General features: G+C 43.1%; 2 protein-coding genes and 1 long non-coding RNA gene across 3 annotated transcripts; 2 read left to right on the top strand and 1 right to left on the bottom strand.

Annotated features, from left to right (window-relative positions):
- Positions 1-678: 678 nt before the first annotated feature.
- Positions 679-8,523, bottom strand: LOC135109515 (ovochymase-2-like). The gene is made up of 7 exons (XM_064020895.1): positions 8,378-8,523; positions 5,478-5,545; positions 3,844-3,947; positions 3,179-3,320; positions 2,669-2,788; positions 2,196-2,336; positions 679-1,074 (listed from the first exon to the last, which is right to left on the bottom strand). Exons 1-7 carry the CDS (start codon positions 8,424-8,426, stop codon positions 931-933), a joined length of 768 nt encoding a protein of 255 aa, XP_063876965.1. The 5' UTR covers positions 8,427-8,523; the 3' UTR covers positions 679-930.
- A 251-nt stretch (positions 8,524-8,774) lies between these two features.
- Positions 8,775-11,384, top strand: LOC135106453 (uncharacterized). Its single transcript, XR_010271312.1, has 3 exons — positions 8,775-8,897; positions 9,840-9,979; positions 10,350-11,384. It is a non-coding gene; the product is annotated as an uncharacterized LOC135106453 (long non-coding RNA).
- Positions 11,385-13,056: 1,672 nt separating this feature from the next.
- Positions 13,057-18,138, top strand: LOC135109513 (uncharacterized). Its single transcript, XM_064020894.1, has 6 exons — positions 13,057-13,217; positions 14,131-14,304; positions 14,450-14,565; positions 15,094-15,221; positions 15,654-15,772; positions 16,803-18,138. Exons 3-6 carry the CDS (start codon positions 14,489-14,491, stop codon positions 17,016-17,018), a joined length of 540 nt encoding a protein of 179 aa, XP_063876964.1. The 5' UTR covers positions 13,057-13,217; positions 14,131-14,304; positions 14,450-14,488; the 3' UTR covers positions 17,019-18,138.
- The last annotated feature ends 409 nt before the right edge of the window (positions 18,139-18,547 follow it).

Below are 18,547 nucleotides of genomic sequence, written 5' to 3'. Positions count from 1 at the left end.
AGAAGAGCAAGAACAGAGTGCAGATCATGCGAGAAAAGGGCGAAAAAAGATAAGTAGACCAGAGCATGCAAGGAAGGACGGATGACTTCTTGGGTAACACACACACACACACACACACACACACACACACACACACACACACACACACACACCATTTTAGAAGTACCATCGATTTTCAGCTGCAGGACCTGTATGCTCGTCGCCTTATCTCATGTGTCGGGTGCTGATGATTACTCCAACGTGACGTACGCGTGGGAAAGAAGTTAGGTAATTCGATGCCAGCATGTGGAAAGTAAACAATCAGCTCCCACTGCCTCCCACACTGACTGATAAAAATCTACTCGACCCTCTATCACATGGCAGCTCTTTTCTTTATAATTAGGCCTATGTTGTGTAGGTCAGGATTTTTGGGTATCACTTAATTCTACGGTATGGACGAACATAAGGTTAACGACTTATTTGCATATTCCTTTAAATGTTATGTGCCATGTATTCACGGTGTATGTTTATTTGTTATTTGGCCTCTTTTCATATTTCTCATTCAGTCTTCTATTCTGAGGCATAACCACTCAATGTACGAATATATGGACACCGGGGAGCTTGGGACGAAAGTGCACCACTAGATCAACATCGACCACAACGGCACCTAAGGAAAAGTAAGGAAGAAATACCAGTAAATTCCATTTTTCTTTTATGTGAAGCCACGTAAACAGAATGTCTTATGCGTCACATGATGAGCTTCCGAGAACATAGGAAGAAAAAGGGAAAGTATTCCAATGGACATTAATAGTTGTTACAATGTCAACGAGACTGATGGGAAACAAACACGTAAAAATCAGGCTTCAGAGTAACCAGTGAGCTTACAGGGCACTCATTGCCACTCGTCCTTGCAGGTGTTCCCTCTTAGTGGCTTCTGAGGAGAATATTGGCTTAGGTATCGAAGTGGCTGGTGATCCATTCGTGGTAGGGAGCGAGGAGAGTCACCACGGCAGGGAAGGCGTCGCAACTCACGTGCCACGACACAATGGCCATGGCTGTTCCATGGGCGTCCTCCACAAGGCCGCCCTCATCTCCCTACACAAGGCAGTAAAGAGTGCACGAAGGCAAGAAAAAAATTGAAGAACGAGTGTTTGTGCTACGAAAAAAAAAAAAAAAAACACACACACACATGTTGCTATACTAAGGAAGGTAGGGAAAGGTGGATGGGAGCTAGCAGATGTAAAAGGATGAGCGTTAGAATGCTACATAAGATAATATTGTAAATAGTGCTGCTAAGGAAGGTATGTGAGTGCTGAAGGTGTGGGAGTGCTGGAAAAGCTTACATTGTGTTGGAAAGGGAGTGAGGAATCTGTTCAAGTGGCATGAATTCAGGTCTTATGGAATATCTCTGATACTAAAATGGCATATATAATGTTGAAAAGAAAAAAAAAAAACCTTAGAACTATGAAAAGCATGGGTAAAGACAAGGGTAAAAACTATAACACAATAAATTATAGTACTAAAAAAATAGATGAAAATTATGACAATAAAGATGAAAAATAATAAAACTTCGAATTTCCGATATGAAAAAAAAGGCAATTACTATAGACTTCAGGGGCCATGTCCAAATAAAATCATAACAAAGCGTCGGACAACGATGCCAATTTGACACTGAATGTTTGTGACTCCTACCTAATTGGTACAAATATGCTTTGGTGTCATTTGTGGATAATGAAGGCATTTATAACAGCAAATTAGGGTAAACTTAACGAGACTAGGCGTCATGATTGATATTCTGCCCACTCATCCTTTCGTGACGTTGATGTGACGTTTAACTATGACCTAAGAGTAATCACCCACCCAACCAGCAGTTCTGTCTTTTTGACAGATAGTTAACTATAGGATAGGACATGGCCTGTAAATTTTAGCTAAGTTTACCTTAAATTTACTCTTATAATTCCCTTCATCATCCACATATGACACCAAAGCATAGTTTTGCCAATTAGGTCGGGATCTCAAACATTCACTGCCAAAACAGCATCCTTGTCCGACACTTTGTTAAGATTTAATTCACGAAAAACGATAGGACACGGTCCATGAAACTAGTAGAAACCAGAAAAAAAAAGAGAGAGAGAGAGAGAGAGAGAGAGAGAGAGAGAGAGAGAGAGAGAGAGAGAGAGAGAGAGAGAGAGAGAGAGAGAGGGGGACAGACTCACGATGCAGACTCCCTCTCCATCGCTGCCCTCCAAGCACCCTTCATTGGGTTGCACGAAAGTTCCGAAGATCACGCTGCACTCCTCGCGGGACAAGTAGGTCAGGTTCACTGCCTTCTGCATCATCTGCATCTCCCCATCAGGCTGTGGGTCAGGTCCAGGTGAGAGGACATTGACCAGTATTATAAATCACAGGACTTTGGTTATAAAATCAACTATGAATAAAAAAAAAAAGTAAAGAATAAAAAAAAGAAGGGTTAACGAAATGACTGACGCTAGTTATTCAAGGTCTGTTGATCTACCACTAGAACCATAAAAACACTTAAAAACCCGTGTCACTTCAACTGGAGCTTTTTGAATGCTGTGGTGTTGGTGCGGAGCAGAAGTGTTTCATGGGCTTGGAGAAACCCTTCTTTTTCTTTGGACTTTTTACTCTTTGAATCGCTTCCTGTGTCACTGTGTTAATAATAACTTACGCCATCCTTGCCCCAGCCCACGGCAGTCATGTGGGTGCCGGTGGTAGGCTCGGCGGTCTCAGGAGCTGGCAGCACCGCGGGGGTCACCAAGCCAGTCACGAAGACGAAGTTGTGGTTGAGCTGAGTGGAAGAGAGTGTGGTTCAGTAACAGGGTGAGAAAAAACAGCCATCGAAACATATTTAATACTTTTGGAAGCTGAGTTAAAAGGCAATACCATTACGAAGTTAGAAAGGCCATTGCCACCAAGTGCCGGGTGTTTTGAGCCAACAAAACGAGAAATATTGAACATAATATGAGCATGCAAAAAATAAGAGTAAGAATAAGATGAAAAAAAAAAAAAAAAAAAAAAAAAAAAAAAGAAAAAAAAAATATATATATATATATATATATATATATATATATATATATATATATATATATATATATATATATATATATATATATATATATATATATATATATATATATATCACATAGATGTATAGCTTTCATTCTTTGCTTACTCGTACCTTCAGAACAGCCAGATCGTGCGCCTTTGTCACTGAGTCGTAATCTGGGTGGACGATTACCATGCTGACGGCCTTGTGCTCCTCGTAGCCTGTCTCGTTCTCCAGGTTGACGCCCGCGCCCATCACGTATAGGCTGTTGCGGCTGGGGGCACACGGAACACATCACTATAAGTAACTACAAGCGTAAATTTTATGATTTCTATTCAATGCAAACCTCTCATTAAAAAAATCGATCACATTTTTTTTCTTTATGTAAGAGGGGTCTAGGGCAACAAAAGGAAGAAAGGAAGTAAAAGAAAAAAGAAATGGACCACTGAGATGTCAGTCCCTATAGAGGATATATTGTAAAAGTGTTGTTCACTGAGCTGCCATCTGTATTTTCCTCATTATCAATTAAAAATCTTCGTTAAACTATCCCTAAAATCATGAACCCACACTTTAAAACCCAATAAACGTTCACTACTCCCTGTTAATCATACATTCCCACACTTTTCTACATCACTAACGATCTCATTTACTTACCCACTGGATTATATTATCACCCACCCATTCAGTTCTCTCTCACTCGTAAAACTAAATAATCGAGATAAGACTTCGAATCATAATTATGAGAGTGCGCTCCACCATGTACAACACTCATGTCAAACTACAAGTACAGCACCTACTTATGAACGCAGGTGGCGGTGGTAAGGACGTGGTTGTCGTTCAGAATGATGCCTCCACACAGATGCTGCTTGCTGCCAATCAGAGGGTCAGAGTATACAGACACCTGTGAGGTCACCAAGAATGAAACATGTGTAACGTAATTGTACCATGATTCTCTCTCTCTCTCTCTCTCTCTCTCTCTCTCTCTCTCTCTCTCTCTCTCTCTCTCTCTCTCTCTCTCATAAAAAAAAATGAAAAAAATGGAAGATTATTAATTATATGTGACCTAACCCAATGTCTATATTATTTCTTTTTCTTTTTCTATTCAGTGTTATTTGAAACTATGGATATTTCGTATCCAGACTAATATGTAGTACGTACGAGTACCTTACTGACAAACACACACACACACACACACACACACACACACATGGATGACCATCAACCACAGCAAAACTGTGGTGATGCATTTCTGTACCTCCTCTGTACCAGTGCCCCCTCCCCGGCTCACAGTGGGCCCTCACCCCCTCCAGGTGGTCCAATGTGCCAAGCTTCTCGGAGTCACGGTGGACGACCAGCTGACCTGGAAGCAGCATGTCGCCAGCACCGTGAGATCAGCTACCTACAGGCTGTACATGCTGCGCAGACTCAGGTCGCTGGGGACGCCGACAGATGAGTTAAGGGGGGTGTACCTCACCTTCATCCTCCCCAAACTCATGTACGCCTCCCCAGCGTGGTCCTCCTCCCTCACACACACTCAACAGCTACAGCTAGAGAGTGTGCAGAAAAGGGCGTGCAGGGTCATCCTTGGCCCTGCATACACCACCTATGAAGAAGCCCTGACCACCCTGAGTCTGTCCAGAATATCCACCAGGCACCGAGAGGCTCTGGAGAAGTTTGGGAAGGGACTACTGCATCATCCGCGTCTCAGAGACATGCTGCCGCCCGACGCGCCTCGCCCTGTCCGTGCCACCAGACACCACAACAAAATAACGCCCCTGAAGGCGCCGCGCACGGACCGGTACAGACTCAGTGCGATTCCCACCATGGTGCGAGCCATCAATCGATAGTATTTCCCTCCTAGATTAGTCTTACCGTTAGGATTAATGTTAAGTTTTTCCCCATCCCCTATGTACATTTTCAGTTTGTCAACTGCCTAAATAATAAACCGTTTATTATTATTATTATTTACACACACACTTACTATACTGCAAACATTATAATCGCTATTAGAGAGAAAAAAAAAATCAACAATGTCATGTTAAATGTTAGCTACATGCTGTTCTGAATCTTGGCAGACGGAACACACACACACACACACACACACACACACACACACACACACACCAGTGGTTAATACGCTCGGCTCACAACCAAGAAGGCCCGGGTTCGAATCTCGGGCGCGGGGAGGGCGAGCCTCTTAATGTGTAGCCCCTGATCACCTATCAGTAAGTAGGTAAGGGATGTAACCCGAGGGGTTGTGACCTCGCTGTCCCGGTGTGTGGGGTGTCAGTGGTCTCAGTCCTACCCAAAGATCGGTCACTATGAGCTATGAGCTCTTTCCGTAGTGGAACGGCTGGCTGGGTGACCAGCCTACTGGTGACCGTAGGTGAATCGCGCACATACACACACACACACACACACACACACTCACCATCTCCGGGAAATCTCCCTCCTCAGTGAAGTCCCCACCGACGATCCTTTGAGAGGGGACCGCGGATCCTGAGAAGAGGAAAGGACTTGTAAGAGAGACAGGGAGAGAGAGAGAAGGGGGGGGGGGGTTAGCGCCTAAAATTTGACGGAAGGGACCGCTAAACCTGGGGATTAAGAGCTTGGCCTGATGGTGTTCTCACATCCACCCGCTTCACTCACTCCTACATTCATTCATTCATTCAATAGATTACTCGATCATTCAAACACACACACACACACACACACACTGGCTCTGGGTCCTGATGGCGTCACATCTGATGACATCACGGGGTCCGTTTTTTACGTACTTCTTTCATTTTGAAAATCGCCCCAAGTTAAAAAGGCAGCTAGACTCCATTGCTTTATATATCCTGACTTGCCACATACGTTAATTAATACCATGAATATATAAAATATTTCAAACCTGAATAATAAACAAAAATCAACAAATATTTTGAAAAAAAAACAACCTTGACACCATTAATACCATTGAAAACTCCACTCATTTTGACTTAACAAGAATAAAAAAAGAATACTTTAAAAATCATGAACTATTTTTCAAATTTAAAATTACTTTGAAGCAGAAATAAATAATTCGCTGGAAAAAAAAAAAAATATTGGAAGCTTGAGAAGTTCACCCAATTTCAATTAAAAAGAATAAAAAAAAAAAAAAACAGTTTAAAAATGTGAACTATTTTTTCAAACAATTTAAGGTTAGTTACAAGCAAAAAAAAAAAAAAAAAGGAAAACTGAAAAGAAAAAAAGAAAAAAAATTCCAGTCTTAACAGAACTATAAACCACTCTCAAGTCCACATATTTAACTTAACAGGAATAAACACTTTAAAAATCGTGAACAACTTTTAGAAAAAAAATATAAGAGGCTGAAATAAAAGAGTCACAAGGTTTTGAAAAAAAAAAAAAAACGCCGAATTTGTTCAGACTTGACAAATCCATCACGGCTTCCGCGGGGACGTCAGTTAAGAAGATGGCCGCCACTCCGCCTCACTAATCATTTTGGGTTATTTATTAATTTTCATGATTAATTTTGGCTGTGTGTGTGTGTGTGTGTCCCGCTACTCCAAGACAGATCATCTTATCCACCCTTCTCTTCCCTTTTCCCACTTGCTCATCCCTGCCTCCCATCCTCCTCCCCCCCCGGGTGATGACATTCTGCCCCTCTCTTTCCTCTCCCCTACCTGTATGTGTGTGTGTGTGTGTGTGTGTGTGTGTGTGTTGCTTGTGTGTGAAACTGTACCGATAAATTTCTCGAGATAAAATTTGCACGTCTTATTCCATCCTGTTACTATGAAGGCTAGACTGAAACTGAACTCTGTCTTGTACTTGATGACGGTTCCCCCTTGTCTAAACGGTGACATGCCTGTCTCGGCATTGACCAGAAATACAGAGGTTGATAAATACTGGCAGAGGAGACCGTGGCGTCACACACATCACACGTCATGGACTTGGGAGCATGCGCACTACCCTATCTGTCAAAAGACAACACACACACACACACACACACACACAGACTATATGTGCAGTAGATGACCCTACCCAATACCTCATTAAACGTCATCTCAGCACAGGTGTGAGGCAGTAACTTGCAGGTCAAATCAATTGACATCTGTATAACAGATGTATGTGGAAGTGAATGGGTGGAGTGGATGGGTGGATGTGATTGAGTAAGTAGTGGATGGGTTGGTGAACATTATATTATTGTGTTTGGATCCACATGCTGCCTTCACTAAGCCATCTGAGTTTACAGACATTTTGTGGTGTGGGTACCAAGTGTCTCGAGTACCAGACATCCTGAGGCCTATCTGTACTCAGGCCGATCTGTCTTGAGGATCATCTGAACTGAGGCCTATATGACCTGAGTACCATCTGCTCCAGTACCAAGTGATTGTAAAGGTCTCTTCAACCACACACACACACACACACACACACACACACACACACACACACACAAAGAAAAAAAAAGAAACACATAAAATGACTTCCTCAGTATTCTCTCGCCTATGTGTTCCTAAAGTGTTTGTCCTCACAGGCCCGGAACGTTCCTGCGACAACATTCACAAGCAGGTCATTGCAAACATAATAAACGTGCTATGAAAGGCTCGGTATTGTCTTTTGCCTCTATTACCTCCTGCCAAGTGTTGCCTGACGGTGAAACTCAGCAGTGGAAGAGAATTATGGGTGATTTTTCTTTTCTTTCATTGTTCTTGATAGTGTGTTACGTAGTTGGCGATTCAGAAATAAAAACATAAGGAAACAGGGAAAGCTGCAAGAAGCCAGTAAGCCTACACGTGGTACTTCCTGGATAAGATCTACTTACATATATCCGCTTATCATTCCTACCCATAAATCTAACTAAGGTTCTATGTAAGTGGCCACGTCAAAAAGATAGTTACAGATTACGGTGAAGAAAAATGAAGATTGCATTGGTATTGGCTTCCGTGTTTTGCTCCCTGGAAACGAGGCAATGGACTGGAATGATCTACAACACCAAATGAACATCAAACAAAGAGTGAAGTGAGAAAAGTAAGAAAACTTTTGTTCCAGATTACCTACTACTGATTACGAAGATGAAAATTTGAAACGAGAAGATTTGAGTTCTAGCCTTGATTTCGGTTTGTGTCTTTCACTCAGTCTTTTTTTTTTTTTTCCCATAAATACCAATAACATTTACGATATTTTTGCCCTTCAGTCTTATAAGTACGTATTTTTGAAGTTTAGAAAATACAAAACTAACTTCTAAATCTCTCTTTTTTCTTGCATCTACGCACTTTTACAATGAATACTAAAAGGACGACCATGACAGTGAACACTGAAAGGTCTACTATGATCAGAGGCATCGCTTACCCACAGCCACGAGGGCCAGCAAAGACGAGACGACTCGGAGGCTCTTCATTGTGTCGCAGTGATCCTCGAAGTGAACGCTCGGGGGCTCAAGTCTGTCTTTTAAGTCCGGCACCGCTGGACCTCCCCTCCCTCCCTCGAGATAGAGGATCTTACATATCCCTCCCCTCCTATATCATATCTAAGTCCTTGGCCCTCGCTCCATCTCCACACGCAAGCGAATCTCTCTCTCTCTCTCTCTCTCTCTCTCTCTCTCTCTCTCTCTCTCTCTCTCTCTCTCTCTTGGCACACATTCTGGAAGAGAACTTTCTTACATGTAAAAATATTGATAAATAAGCTGAACGAGAGAGAGAGAGAGAGAGAGAGAGAGAGAGAGAGAGAGAGAGAGAGAGAGAGAGAGAGAGAGAGAGAGAGAGAGAGAGAGAGTCTTTTCCTTTACCGTTATATTTTTTTCTCCAAAGTTTAGCCACGTAAGATTATGATTACAACAGAGAACACGTCATGGGATAATTCTCATACAGATGTAAGTACATACCAAGGCTTGAGGTGAGTCGATTAATAGTTCATTGGTAATTATCTGTTCCACACGAAGCAGTCACTAGATTCTATTGAGTTTTCATTAGTTTTGTTATGTGAAGCTTTGTGAATGTGTGAAACAATCTGTGAGACGATTTTGTATTTCACTATTGCCGCAAAACATAAAACTCTTAGCGATAGTTATACTTCTTAAGCTACGAAGAATAAATGGTGAACATAACTCTGACATAAGCAAGTTTAACCTAATGTTGTTAATTGCTAATTCGTTTCAATCGATGTCCTTTTATAGCTCACCACGCCTCACATGCCACAGCCGACCCCTTCAGCGACAAAAGATACTCATTTCTAGTCTCCATAAGAAACTTTTAACCAGTCCAGTTTTAAGCATACACCTTAATAAACAGCCTCGTTTAGTTTTACATATACGTGGTAGAGACTGACACACCATTTTATTAGAACAGTATATGTTTTTACGTGGGATTTAGGAGCCTTTCTAGGACTTTTACTCTGGTCTTAATCCCTCAGTGTAGGACTTTTACTCTAGTCTCAGTCTCTCAGTGTAGGACTTTTACTCTTGTCTCAATCTCTCAGTGTAGGACTTTTACTCTAGTCTCAATCCCTCACTGTAGGACTTTTACTCTGGTCTCAATCCCTCAGTGTAGGACTTTTACTCTGGTCTCAATCCCTCAGTGTAGGACTTTTACTCTGGTCTCAACCCCTCAGTGAATCTTTGAGTCCCATAATCTTGATCAATCAGACGCTTAGGTGCTTTCTCACGACTACTCATAACTAGCTCAAGTAAAAGTTAATAGGGTTTTCTGGGTGTCTGTATAATTCAAATGGCAATTTAATAATGATTCTGCATTATCAATGTGAGAAAAGCATCTATGAGAACTGAACTAATCATCTTTGTGACCTCTGAAAATAGTCGTGATGAGGGAGCACAGCGTTCAAGAATACGGGCCTGAAGTGTGTCTCCGCGGAGGTGTGTACGAGTGTAGACACATTTGCTGCTGCTTGAGAACCGCCGCCTGTGCGTGTGTGGAGGAGGAGAGGACTTTGCCTTGTGTAAGTTGAATATGGAGCAGCTTATAGGGAACATTGGGTTTGTAGGGTTCATAATCTTTTCTCTCTCTCTCTCTCTCTCTCTCTCTCTCTCTCTCTCTCTCTCTCTCTCTCTCTCTCTCTCTCTCTCTCTACCCAGGCGTTATTTGAGCTTGTTCCGATACCTGAAATAATAAAAAAAAATCAATAATTTAAAGATCTTTTCTCGTTATCCATTACCCTGCTCCCCACACTTTCTCTCTCTCTCTCTCTCTCTCTCTCTCTCTCTCTCTCTCTCTCTCTCTCTCTCTCTCTCTCTCTCTCTCTCTCTCTCTCTATCTATCTCTGTTATTAATCTACACATGCTTCTAATCATTTCTCGCCGGCGTTGCAGGGGTCGCGTCGCTTGTTGTCAATGGAACACCCCACGAACAGCCAGAGTATGGGAGCCCAACACCCCACCCCCGGGAGACACACACACACCTGCAGCCTCCCACGCCTCGCCGAATAAGGCCACATGTTTAGGGCGTGGGTAGCTGCCGTGACGGAGATGCCGGTTGATAATGCGTGCGATATTAATACTTTAGGAGTCTCATGAAGGGAGCGATTGAACATTACCAGTGTAAGGATATTTGTCGTATACTTTGAGGGTTCTGGTTCTGGTTCTTGTTCTTGTTAGGGCCGTGAAACTTTGAAGCTAATAAGAGAGAGAAATTGAAGGGGTACTAAGAATGGCTAATAAGAACATTGGTGACTTGGTGGTGTTGATGCACTACGCTGGTAAAAGCATAAGAACACAAGCCAAAAGACCTACACATGCCAGTCCTTGTATGAAACATGATAAAATACTTATACCCACTTCATCATCCTATCCTTAAATTTCTCTGATCTTTTAAAGCTCCTCAATAGCTCAGCACTAACAACATGATGAGTGAGTCCATTCCAGTCATCCATCCCTTTATTTGTTGTCAGTGGCGTCTTTAGAACATAAACTTGCACCATGACATAAGAACATGAGAAAATAAGGGAAGCTGCAAGAAGCCGTCAGGTCTACCCACACATGGCAGTCCCTGCTTGAAACATAGTACCATATTTTGAAGTACTTCTGCACCGCATCTCGACTGCTTTCAAAAAGACTTTAGTTAAAGTTACACAGGTTTCCAAGAGTGTTTATGGGGTTCTAGTGAGATATTAATACGATCTCTATATTATTAACAGAAGAAATACTCTTGAGAACCCTGCTAATAATCTCTGTGGTCTTTGAAAATAGTGGTAGTGAGAAAGCAAAGCGTTTTAGAATACGGTCCATACTGTCATTCTATTAAACTGGAGGAGAAACCGTAGCCTTCATAGTAGATAACGTATAATAATAAGCAAAATGTTGTTCCCTCACATTCACCATCGCGTGTTCAATAACAAGTGTATAGGATTCTGTATTTCATATTTCCTCTCAGCCATCCCGCCACCTATGGGCAACTGTGGGAATGACAGATGACAATGATCTGTGTTCGCTTTCGGAGAAGAAAGTGAATGGATATATGAAAGTGAAACAGAAAGTCATGAATTCAAATGCGGAAGGTTGCTCGCAAAAAATTATGGCGCGGGGGTGGTTGATGTATACAGTACAATACACTTCCATAATAATGAATGCTGGTGGACGGACGGGACGGACGTGAGGCAGGGCTCTCTCTCTCTCTCTCTCTCTCTCTCTCTCTCTCTCTCTCTCTCTTTACCTATCCAACCATTGCCTCATCCAGCATGCCTAACTGGTACCATTTGCACACTTTCAACCATGTTCCCTGCGCCTTTTGACACTACACTGTTTCAGTATACATTAAAACTGCTCAAAGACAAAACCTCACAAAACCTAACTTGAACACTAAATGTATCCTTTCCATCCCCCCAAAACCCACAAACAAACGGTACACTACACTAGGTCCACGGTGACAACTAGTATACCACACCTGACGCCACTCTCAGCGCACCGCCCATCGTTCTCAACAGCTGCCGTGGGAAGCCAAACACTTGCCCGCCGAGAGGGAGGCGAGGAAACAAAAACACGCACGCAGTGATTGCAGGTCTGGTATTTACGCGGTGGGTGGGGGAGGACGGGAGGGGAGGAAGGGAGGGTGGGAGAGCGAGGACGATGGTTACTAAGGGTTGCTACAGGCGGGGTAATTGCATTCTAAAGTACCAGTATGAAGTGGATTAATATGAGAAGGAGTTTTTGACTTTAAAGATTGGGTAACTCCTCAGTAAATGTTTTTTTTTTTTTGACATTAAACGAAGACGTGATTTGTAAGTAATGAAAAAAAATAAATAAATAAAGCCATATAAATTAAATAAAGGACAGTTGTAAGGAAATGCGGCTATGAAAATTATTAATAATCTATTTGAATATGATTAGTGGGAGGTGAACATGAATAAAAGCTAATCTTGAAGCGCTATACGTACTGAGAGAATAAGAAATATATGATGTGAATATCTAAGGATTACTAAGGTGAGCGAGGTGTGAATGTGGCGAGTGAGGGTGATGGGGTGATGTGGAAGTGGGTGTGGTGGGCGGTGAAGGGAGGCGCTGTTGGGGCGGGATGGGGTGGGAAATTTCCGGCACAAAGACTGACCCTTGTTTTACGATGGCGTCACTGGGAGGCGTGGGGAGGGGGGGAACGGTGGGAAGGATACATTTTCATCCCCACCCTAGCCATCTTTCTCTCTTCTCCTTCCTCTCTTTCATTATGTATGTGAATCCCTCCCAGGCAAAAATTTCTCTCTCTCTCTCTCTCTCTCTCTCTCTCTCTCTCTCTCTCTCTCTCTCTCTCTCGCTTATAGTCCTTCCTTGTCTTTTCTCTTTCCGCCACCCACTTTTCTCTCTGCTGCACAAAAGAGATGCACAGCAAAGCCAGACAGTAAACAACCCACAAGTAACAACAAATCTCTCTCTCCTCTCTCTCTCTCTCTCTCTCTCTCTCTCTCTCTCTCTCTCTCTCTCTCTCTCTCTCTCTCTCTCTCTCTCTCTCTCTCTCTCTCGGAAAGCGGGCCGCCACATCCGGACTCCATTAATACATAGGACATCCGGACGTGTTCCGTGTCCCGCCCCTCAGTTTGACCTCCCTCAGCACAGGTGGCGGTGGTTTGACGCAAAGTACAAGTGTGACCGGCAGGTGTGATCCTTAAGACAGGTGTGGCCTACGGTACGCGGCAAGTGCGTGGCGTCGCAAGATGTCACAGGTCAAGAAGATGCCTGATGCCATAACTAAAGGTACAGTGACATCACTTCTCTTGTCTAGGGTTGTGTAAGTGGTTCTGGCCACTGTGCCTTCGTCTAAGTAGGCGGCTGTGCCTTCGTCTAAGTTAGCGTCAGTGCTATGTAGTGCTCTGTCTTCCCAAGTAATGTTGCCCAAGATGCCTTTAACACTTCCTTGGACAAAAACAGTCCAGCGAACGGCAGTGCTTCCAGTTGTGAATCCATCAGTGGCACCAGACTGCACCCGAATCCTGGCTAAGTTAGCGGACACAAACCATTCAGTTATATCCGCTTTATCGAGGCTGCTTACACAGTGAACTCTTGAGTAACGCTTCAGAGATGTGAGAGAAGTAACATGATATACATAGTGCCCTTCTCTCTGAAACTGCGATCATACTGACTGCACAGAATATGATGGACTGGCCTTCTTTATGTTGGGCTGCTGTCTCTCCACCCCTTCATTGTGAATCTCAAGGACACAGCACATTATTTACTTTAATAAAAACAGAACACATTGTTAGCTCTTCTTTATAGAAATGCCAATACTTTCAAAATCTGAATCTATCCAGTGTCTACAAACCATTAATTCAAGTAAGGTCATCACCTATTCGAAAACCAGATATAGGTGAATCAGTGCACGAGCGGCAAAGTCCCAGTGTGGCTGTGAGACTTAATCGTAGCGCCATCTATGTGTTACTATGACTGGACGTAAACGATGAGTGACTTATGCCAAGAAGTCTAGAGAAAATACTCTAGACTCCTTACTTAATGCTTGTCTGATTTTTTGTAGATAAGCATCCAAGTCGGAGAGCAGCAGTTCGTACAACTAGCTTTTATATCTAGCATTCTAAGTAATGGTGACCAACTAGCTTTTATATCTAGCCTTCTAAGTAAAAGATGTACAATAACACTAATGCTATTGCACCAGGCGAGGAGGCGGGATGCAGCGAAGGTCCAGGAGCGCCACTGCCACCCCCCTCTTCCACCTCGCCAACTGAGAGTGGTGGAAGGCGGGGAGGGGAACGCGACACAGCCCAGCAAGACCCTCCGTGTGCTGGCAAAGGTTAACCTGGTGCTGGCAGGAGTAATATTCTTCTGTCAGGTGAGTGAAGATAACCTTTCGCTCCTACATCAGAGGGAAAGAAGCGTTTACCTCACTTTGGAGGATCAACACACTCAAAGCTTCCTAATCTTTATCCCTTTCTTTCCCTGACGTCATCCGCCGGGGTGATGCGGGCGGCTCCCAGGTGGTGGTGGCGGCGTGCCTGTGTCGCCCCGTGGTGGTGATGGGTGGGGTGTGGGTGGGCGTACTGGTGCTGGTGCAGGCTGTGTTGGGTCTCCGCGCCCGCTCCTCACACGCCTTGTAAGTGCCCTCATCTCTTTTCTCTCATACATTTTATGACAATTCTTTCTACTTATGATAAACAAGTGCATTAAAAACTAAAAAAAAAAAAAAAAAATTCAGAGGAAACCAAAAGTTTAATCGTAACAAAAGCCGATGGACGCTTATAGACGATGCTTTGGATGCTGGACTGATTTAAATGCAAAAAAAAAAAAAAGGCATGGGTAAGTGCCAGACTACAGAGGTCATTTGGGAAAGAAAACAGAAATGGGGAATTTTATGGAAATAGCCCGTCTATTAATTTCGAGACATTATTTATCACTAGGCAAAATTATGATGTTTTATTTAATCGTAATCTACACAATGAAGGAATTAACAATTAAAATAACAAACTGAATTCATTAACACCTAACCTAACATAATGGATGAAAACGCTAATGTTATTTCAATAATATTATCCCAAATGGTGACGGGAAATGGATGCGGGAGAGTGGTGGAGTGCATACCGTCCATTACTGAGGTGCCTAACACGTCCACCGCCCCCCGCAGGCTGGTGGGGCACGCCTGGGTGTCCGGCGTGGTGTGCCTCGTGTGTGTGGCGGCGGCAGCCTATCTCTTCTCCGGCCACCTCATCCTCGCCTGTGTCTCGGCCTTCCACCGCCCAGACCACGCCTCAGGTACGTATACATGCTACCACTGCTGCTACTACCAATGCTACTGCTGCTGGTGCTGCTGGTGCTACCACTACTTCTACTACTACGACTGCTACTAGTTCAACAACTGCTACCACTACTTATCAACGACGACAGTAGTAGTAGTAGTAGTAGTAGTAGTAGCAGTAGTAGTAGTAGCAATAGTAGTTGTAGTAATAGTAGTAGTAGTAGTAGTAGTAGTAGTAGTAGTAGTAGGAGGAGGAGGAGGAGGAGGAGGAGGAGGAGGAGGTGTAGCAACAACAGTAGTAGTAGTAGTAGTAGTAGTAGTAGTAGTCGTAGTAGTAGAAGTAGTAATAGTATGTGACATGAAATAGTTGCTAAAATGATGATAAATGAAAGTAACGGGAGGAGCGAAAGTGAGGAAGGTTAAGAACTGACATGTGGCGGTGCTTGCAGTGGTGAGGCTGTATGTGGTGGAGGTCGTGGGACTGGTGGCGTGCCTCCCGAGTCTGGCTGCAGCTGTTGTCTGTCTCCTCGCCGCCGCCCTCTCCGCACGCGCCGCTTGCCCCCCTAAGGTTAGCTGATTCATCGCCCCTTTCCCTTCTCTTCACCGAACAAGCTTAAGCCCCTTGTGAAAAAAAAAAGAAAGAAAAATACAGCTTCCCTTAATCTGTTCTTTACTGCATTTCCTTGATCTCCTGTGACCTTTGCGCTAAGAAAAGTTGTGGCATATTTAGCAGACTCATTATCCCAGCCTACCTGTTTATCTATATTTTTCTTTGTATGTGTGTGTGTGTGTCTGTGTGTGTGTGTGTGTGTGTGTGTGTGTGTGTGTGTGTGTGTGTGTGTGTGTGTGTGTGTGTGTGTGTGTGTGTGTGTGTGTGTGTGTGTGTTTGCCTTTCTGTCTAAAACTAAAACGGCTGAGATAACATGCAGATCTTAATGCTAAAATTTCCAGGTTCTTTTAATTTCTTTTGCCCGTTCAATAGCAACGAGACAAAATGGAAAGCATGCACATACATATAATGATAAAAAAAAAAAAAGGAATGGTGTTCTTTTTAGCTTTAAGCCCGAAATGCATTTATGACAGACGAGGCATTCATCCCTCCATCATAAAGGAACACAATGTATGCGCATTCATTCACTGCGAAAATTGAACACAGAGCGTCATTTTTTCCCCCATGCATTGCAGACTGTGAAGCGATTGACATTGTAGATTTGTTCTCTTGCGTTAAAGTTTGTTTCGAAAATTGATGATTAAGAGCTACGTAATTCATTAGCCATGTTGTGATCAAAAGCATATAAACCAAGTAAAGAAGTACGTTGTTTATTGTAAGAAAGAGATAATACAATGTAAAAAAAAAAAAAATCCCAGCATACTACTATTATTGCTGTTGCCATTACTACTGCTACTCCTCCTCCTATACTACTACTACTACTACTACTACTACTACTACTACTACTACTACCATTGCCACCTACATCCCTGCCACCACCATCACTGGTGTTAATATACGAGTCTGCTGCTGCTGCTGCTCTCTCTCTCTCTCTCTCTCTCTCTCTCTCTCATAGTCCATTGCTAAACTATCTTTTTCTTTGCCACAGTCGAAGAAGAGAGAGGCGCCCTTCGTGCTGTACCTGCCGCGGTGGGGAGAGGGCGCCTGGCATGCAAACAACCAGCCGGGCTCCACGTGTCCCCCTCCAGCTTTACCTAACCACCAACCGTCCACTTCAGCAACGTCACCAGCCAGTCAGGGAGCTGAACGAGCCAGTTCCCCCCCGCCCTCTTACAACCAAGTGGCCGAGGAGTCATACGCCTGAGTGAATGTCCTGCACGCACAACCTATGTCCTAATTTTCGTATTTTTTATGTAAGAGGAGCGTTGTCTATGGGTCACGAAAAGGCAGAAAAAAAAGGCCCATTGAAGATGCTTGTCTCCAGAGAGTAGAGACGAAAAGATTATTCAAAATTAGAGAAGTGTCCTAAAGTTAAGTCCATGAAAACAGAGCAAGCTTTAATGCGACAGAAATATTTTGAATAGCGGCGGCATTGTTTTCGGATTAAGGTGTTACGAGTTAAGGGTACTTTTACTACCATGTGGGTTGGATGTCTTTAAGTATTTGTAGTTGTATGTATGCGCCAGAACACTCACCAACTCACACCCCCGCATCATTTAATTACACGACAATTGCCACTGACGCTGAGAATCTTGTAGTACACCAACTAAACCTAACCAAAAACACACACACACACACACACACACACACACACACACACACACACACACAGGTCCTTGATTTAACCACTAATTTGGCTAAAAGTAAGTAGACAAGATGACAGAAAGGCTGGTTCATATCCTGCGCACTACGATAGATGACACACCACGACCACTAACGCAAGCACAGCCGATGTCTGAATCAACATTGCACAGCTCAGGGTCATTTTCTTAAACGCTTTGTTCGTTCATCAAGACTATTTTTTCAGAGGTCACAGACATGATAATCTGTGTTCACAAGAGTGATTTTTTAATTGGTGTAAAAATTTCGTTAAACTACCACAAAAATCACGAAAGCATCCTAGAAAACTCAATATTTCCCACTAGTCTGTTAAAAGTATAAGAAATAGACGGCGAAAACGTTTGAGAATATTGTCCTCTACCCAACGCCAGGACTTCATCAACGCAAGAGCAACTCACGCTGTTTAGAATCACCCACGTCCTCCCTTTGGCTACCTATAGGGCTGAATATAGCAGCAGGGGTCTCCTTTGTGAAGGCGACCTCATAAATTCACCAAAGCATCAAAGGGGCGTAATTGTAAACGGTGGTGCAGACACTACTAACAAGGCACAGTGTCCTCTCGGTCTCATTCGGACACCGTGAAGAGTTGACTCACCTGAACTCCGGCCCCCTGGTGGATGCTGAAATAAATAAATGTAAGCAGTGAGCAAAAGTATGTTAATCTTCCGTGTGTGTGTGTGTGTGTGAGTGTGTGTGTGTGTGTGTGTGTGTGTGTGTGTGTCCAGTATCATCTCTAGTTATGCTGTCTGTGTCTACTAGGATGTGAATACTTACCAAAAGGCCTATTACACAATAACAACAAGTCTACACATGATGTTCTGCGCGTATGCTGTACATAGTCTGTAGTGTAACGTTGGTCAAATTTGATACAAATCTGACTCAAAACAATTAACTCCATAAAAAAAAAAAAAAAAAAAAACAGCTTAAAATATCTAGTCTCCATTTTATATTACAAATGAAATTATGTAACACTTGCGTTAAAATGCTGCATGCAGTGTTGGTTTCAGTGAAAATGCATATCTTCTAACAAATGGTGAGAAATTAGAAGCCCAC

The sequence above is a fragment of the Scylla paramamosain genome, chromosome 2 (assembly GCF_035594125.1).
Source record: "Scylla paramamosain isolate STU-SP2022 chromosome 2, ASM3559412v1, whole genome shotgun sequence".
In the NCBI taxonomy this organism is placed as follows: domain Eukaryota; kingdom Metazoa; phylum Arthropoda; class Malacostraca; order Decapoda; family Portunidae; genus Scylla; species Scylla paramamosain.
This window is presented reverse-complemented; position numbering and strand designations above follow the sequence as displayed.